The sequence below is a fragment of the Myxine glutinosa genome, chromosome 11, assembly GCF_964187855.1.
Source record: "Myxine glutinosa chromosome 11, kmMyxGlut1.1, whole genome shotgun sequence".
Classification (NCBI taxonomy): domain Eukaryota; kingdom Metazoa; phylum Chordata; class Myxini; order Myxiniformes; family Myxinidae; genus Myxine; species Myxine glutinosa.
Window position 1 is genome coordinate 115,995,022 of NC_136271.1, and position 6,000 is coordinate 116,001,021.

The 6,000-nt window shown below is 42.9% G+C and overlaps 1 protein-coding gene across 1 annotated transcript in view; it reads left to right on the forward strand.

Annotated features, from left to right (window-relative positions):
* Positions 1 to 5,706, forward strand: part of LOC137436956 (protein-glutamine gamma-glutamyltransferase K-like) — a 76,398-nt gene extending 70,692 nt beyond the window's left edge. The window contains exon 15 of the mRNA XM_068131206.2: positions 1,528 to 5,706. Coding sequence (XP_067987307.2) covers positions 1,528 to 1,669 — 142 coding nt within the window. The 3' untranslated portion in view covers positions 1,670 to 5,706. The remainder of the gene's footprint in view (positions 1 to 1,527) is intronic.
* Positions 5,707 to 6,000: the final 294 nt, after the last annotated feature.

The following is a 6,000-nucleotide window of genomic DNA, read 5'->3' on the forward strand; positions in this document are numbered from 1 at the left end:
AGATCCTCTCAAGCTCTGTCAGATTGGAGGGGACCGTTGGTGGACAGCCATTTTCAGGTCTCTCCAGAGAGGTTCGATTGGGTTCAAGTCAGGGCTCTGGCTGGGCCACTCAAGGACCTTCACAGAGTTGTCCCTAAACCACTCCTGCGTTGTCTTGGCTGTGTGCTTAGGGTCATTGTACTGTTGGAAGGTGAACCTTCGGCCCAGTCTGAGGTCCTGGGCGCTCTGTTTCAGGTTTTCGTTAAGGATATCTCTGTACTTTGCTCCGTTCATGGTTCCCTCAACCCTGACCAGTCCCCCAGTCCCTACTGTTGAAAAACACCCCCACAGCATGATGCTGCCACCACCATGCTTCACCGTTGGGATGGTATTGGGCAGGTGATGAGCGGTGCCTGGTTTCCTCCAGACATAACGCTTAGAATTGAGGCCAAACAATTCAATCTTGGTTTCATCAGACCACAGAATCTTGTTTCTCACAGTCTGAGAGTCCTTTAGGTGCTTGTTTGCAAACTCCAAGCAGCTTTCACGTGTCTTTCACTGAGGAGAGGCTTCCGTCTGGCCACTCTGCCATAAAGCCCAGATCGGTGGAGTGCTGCAGTGATGGTTGTCCTTCTGGAAGTTTCTCCCATCTCCACACAGGATCTCTGGAGCTCAGCCAGAGTGACCATCGGGTTCTTGGTCACCTCTCTTACCAAGGCCCTTCTCCCCCGATTGCTCAGTTTGGCCGGGCGGCCAGCTCCAGGAAGAGTCCTGGTTGTTCCAAACTTCTTCCCTTTAAGAATTATGGAGGCCACTGTGCTCTTGGGAACCTTCAAGGCAGCAGAAAGTTTTTTGTAGGCTTCCCCAAATCTGTGCCTCGCCACAATCCTGTCTCTGAGCTCTGCAGGCAGTTCCTTCGACCTCATGGCTTGGTTTTTGCTCTGATATGCATTGTCAGCTGTGAGACCTTATATAGACAGGTGTGTGCCTTTCCAAATCATGTCCAATCAATTGAATTTACCACAGGTGGACGCCCATCAAGGTGTAGAAACATCTCAAAGATGATGAAGAGAAATGGGAGGCACCTGAGCTAAATTTCAAGTGTCTGAATACTTATGTCAATGTGATATTTCAGTTTTTTATTTTTAATAAATTTGCAAAACTTTCTAAAATCCTGTTTTCTCTTTGTCATTTTGGGGTATTGAGTGTCGATTGATGAGGGAAAAAATGAATTTAAACGATTTCAGCATAAGGCTGCAACATAACAAAATGTGAAAAAAATGAAGGGGTCTGAATACTTTCTGAATGCACTGTAGATAGGAACAGTATGCTCCTCAGATATAGGCCTCATATTGCTGTCAGATTGTGATGTAATAACCAAACTGTAATATTAAATTCTCCTTGTAGTGTCACAATGTGAAGGTCAAGTTGTGAGCTTCAAGATGTCAACTTACAGATTTGACCACTTTTGACTATTTTTTTTATTTTTTACTTTTACCTTTTCAAATTATCTCAACTTGCATTCACTCTTTCCTTTTGCTTCACCAGGGATATCCCACAGCGTGGAAAAGCAGCCATTACCATTCGATTTGTGCCATACAAGCCTGGCACGTTCCGTTTGGTGGTCAGCTTGTCATCCATACCACTCGTGCAGTCTCAGGGTGGTGTCCTCATCACTGTTTTACCTTGAATATCTTGGCCCGTTCGTCCCATTGGACCAAATTTTCATTGATACTTCTGTTATTATTGTTAATATTATTAATATTAATTTATATATGATTTGTTACAATGTTATCTTTCTTTTTGTTATTACCTCTGCTACCTAAGGTCGACAGAGGTTATGTTTTCACCCCAGTCTGTCTGTCTGTGTTTGTTTGTTTGTCTGTCTGTGAACAAGGTATCTCAAAAAGTTGTGGAAGGATTTTGATGAAATTTGGTGGAGAGGTTGGGTATGTGACAAAGACGAAATGATTAGATTTTGGTGAAGACTCAGATCTGGATCAGAAATTTTTAAAGTCATTCTTCACCAATAAGTGATAGGGTTAAAAACGATATCTAGCATGATATCTCAAAAATTTATGGACGGATTCAGCCGAAATGTTGTGGACTGGTTGCGTGAACGACAAGGACGCACTGATTCAATTTTGGTGAGAATCTGAATGCAGATCCTGATACAATAATATTTTAATTCTTCAAGTGATTCTTCACCATTGAGTGATAGGGTCAAAATCGATATGTAGCACGATATTTCAAAAAGTTGTGGACAACTTATAACAAAACTAGGTGGATGAGTTTGTTATGTGACAAGAACAAGCTAATTCGATTTTGGTTCAGGTCTGGATCCAGATCCGCCCTATCAGTGGGATACAAAATGTAAACTGTTCAGCCTGGCTGAGTTACGTGCTCCACAGATTGCCGTTCTGGTTTATTTTGTAATTAGAATGCCATGCCGCCCGCGCGGAAGGACGTGTTAAGCTGCCCTATACACCTTAATATGACATGCATTTAAAACATGGGTATTCTTCTGGATTTTTTGTATTTGATTAGCCTATCCAACTCAGGATATCATGACAATCATTTTGGTGTATCACATTCCTCATCAGAAAGCTGCACTAGAACTCCACAAAAACATGCCTCACACACACACACACACACAACTACTCCATTATGTAATAGATCTCAGGTTCATTTCAAGTATTTCATGCTTTCCAGCTGGAACATATCCAAGCGGTGGAAAATATAGGACAGAAAAATTAGTTCGTGGGAATATAAAGGGGTAAGTATATTTATGCACGATAATCTTCTTTTTTTTGTACACACAATTTAGGCTCATGAAAGAGCAATACACATAAGGACGCAATACAGATCCACATAAGGTAAATATATGATCAAACCATGATCATATATTTATGATCCACATAAGGTACACAAAAGGTAAATAGCATTGAACTGGCAGTGGGGCAACAGTTAGATACAACAAGCAAGGAATGTACAAACAGCAAAAAATGAGAGAGTAGAGAAGGAAACAAATTAACCTGAAAGTAAGAGGGTTGGGTCAGTTAGGCGCAACGGGGGTAGAAAGGATTGTGAGTACAGATGGAGAATAACATGGTCGTGGTTCACTGCTTACTGGGAAGCACTGGAGGGAAGAGTGCAATTGAACAGTCTCTAGAAAGCAGTTCCACAAATGGGGAAAAAGTGGTAAAAATAAAAGTGGTGGTGGGTGGAAAGCAATGGATTTTTGGAGTCCCGTATTTTTTTGGGGGGCACTAAAAAAAAAAAAGAACAGAGACCACAGAGCTGTCTCCAGTGTGAGAACAGCAGTCCTTGTGCTTCGGGCTCATTGGAGGAAATACCAATAATATTGATAGCTTTAGGGTACACATAATCCAGGAGAGATAGTTGTGATGCTCGGGTACCAGACCATCAGGGAGAACACTCCATTGAGTTACAGACAAAGGCAATGCAGGCTGTAAGTTTTTCTGATTTTTCAAGTAGGATGCCAGTCTGTAGCTGCAATTGGAGGCTGACTTTACCATATGGTTCGCCCAGGAGAGTTTGTGACTGATGGTGAGGACTAAAAGTTCAAGAGACTGAAACTCTACCAGTGGCCGACCATGGATTCCAGTGTGACACAGTGATATTTCCCAGGATTGAAGTACATGTTACATTTATGAGACATCTAATCAATAGCAGATCAGCAGACAGTGACACAGCTGCTGCTGTCTACCTGTCCATGCGATGCAGGTATGTATTTATGCTATAATGGTGAGTCATCTGCAAAATGGAATTGACGGTTTTTCAGAGCATTGGATAGGTCTTTTATGTAGATGAGGACAAGACTCGGCCTAAGAAGCTGCCTTGGGCAACTAAACCCTCGAATATGAGAGGAGTGGCGAGGATTCCATTGATAGCAACATGTTGACTATGTAAGTGGAGGAAGTCTGAAAGCCAGTACTAAGACAGCCTTGCATGCCACACACAATGAGTTTAACAAGCAGAGCAAGATGTCAAACTGCATTAATCATGACCTCTTGTTTGAGATTCATGAACTAAGAGGAGATTGGAATCATTTGATTCCAAAATGATATATCTACATTGCATATTTGGATATGAGAATTCTTCTGAAGGAAACTACAGGCAGTGGACAAAAAATTGGAAACACCAATGTTAAATCACTTAATCGGGCATTTTGCCACCATGTGCGGCCAGTACGGCCTGCATGCACCATAGCATACGGTCCACCGGCGTCTGTAATTCTGCAGGAGGGATGCGTCACAATTCTTCCTCGAGAAAGTAAATCAACTCACACCTGTTTGATGGAGGTGGAAAACGCTGTCTCGGGCGTCGTTCCAGAATATCCCATAAATGCTTGATTGGGTTCAGATGTGCCGACTGAGAAGGCCATGACGTATGGATAACATCAGTGGCTTGTTCACAAAACCATCGGGCAACCACAATTGCTCTGTGGATGCGGGCATTGTCATCCTGAAAGAGACCCCTCCTGGCAGGAACAAAATGCTTCAACATGGGGTGAAGATGATCACTCAGTTCCACAAAGTAGCGATTGGCATTTACCTTGCCTTCTAAGGGAACGACTGCACACAGACCATGCCAGGAAAATGTACCCCACTACATTACATAACCACCAGGACCCTTCACTGTTGGAACCAAGTACTCAGGGCTGTAGAGTTCTTTAGGTTGGTGCTCCACTGAGAACATGTTGAAGAATGATTTATCTGACCACTAGGAATCTAGAGTACCTGTCCCAAGTCATGGGAAAAGCTAGAGAAAGTATCTGCTTCCTCTCTCTCCCTCCACTTCTCCACCCCTCCCCTCTGTCCCGCACTTCCCTCTCCCTCCCATCCCTTCTCTCCTATCTCACCCACTCCTCTCCCTTCCCACTCCTTCACCACTCCCGTCTCTCCACCACTCCCTCCCATCCCCTTGCCCTCCCCCCCCCCCCCCCCACTCTGCTCTCCCTCCCCTCACATCCCGCTCCCTCCCCCACTCCCTTCTCCTCTCTCCCCCTCTGCCTCCCCCCACTCTGCTCTCCCTCTCCTCTCCCCCCCCCCCCCCTGCTCTCCCTCCCCTCTCCCCCTCTGCCTCCCCCCTGCTCTCCCTCCACTCACATCCTGCTCCCTTCTCCTCTCAAACGAAATACTGCATTCACAGGCATGTCAATGGGCTGAATGACCTCCTGCGCCAAAGTTCCTTTTATCGTATCTGTGTATGTGTGTGTGTTTTCATTTATATTCTGCTTTGTAGATAATTGGATTTTGTGGCTCTCATCTGGATTGTTTATTTCTGCTCATCAAGTTTGTTACAATTTTTTTTTAAAGTGTTCATGAACTGATAAGATGTCTTCAGAAATGTTTTTTTTAGCGATTCTAAAGGCCATTTTATACAAAGAGAACTACATTTTTGTAATTAACAAATACCTGCCATTTTCTGAAATGCTGGAACTACAATTATGGCTGTTATATTTACGTTACAATTGCTTCAATATATGCATCATTATCTTAACGTTACAAAGTTCTGCATTGTCCCAAGTGAGTGACATCACATGATTGCCGCATTCAGAGCCTTGAATATTCCATCCCATACACCATAACCAATGTTTTGTGAATTATTTTACATCTTAAGTTATTACTTTCATGATCGTTTGTTTATTCCAGCTGCATGTGTTTAGAGACTATTGTTTCTATTAAACTTGTAAAATGTTGACCGAGACAAATATATTTTCTACTCTTATTGTGAGTGAAGCACAAGAAAGGATGCCAAGTGAGAAATAGTTGGCTGTATCTGGCATTATTGGCTGGACAGCGAGATGTCATACGAGTGTGCATACATACTGTGTGGAGACATACTGTGTGTGTATATATATATATACAGTCACGTGAAAAAGTAAGTACACCCCATTTAAAGTTTTGACTTTTTCAACATATTTCAACATACAGCTATTTGATCTTCATTTCAACAATATTGAGAGATAAAGGTGATATAATACAACAAATATCA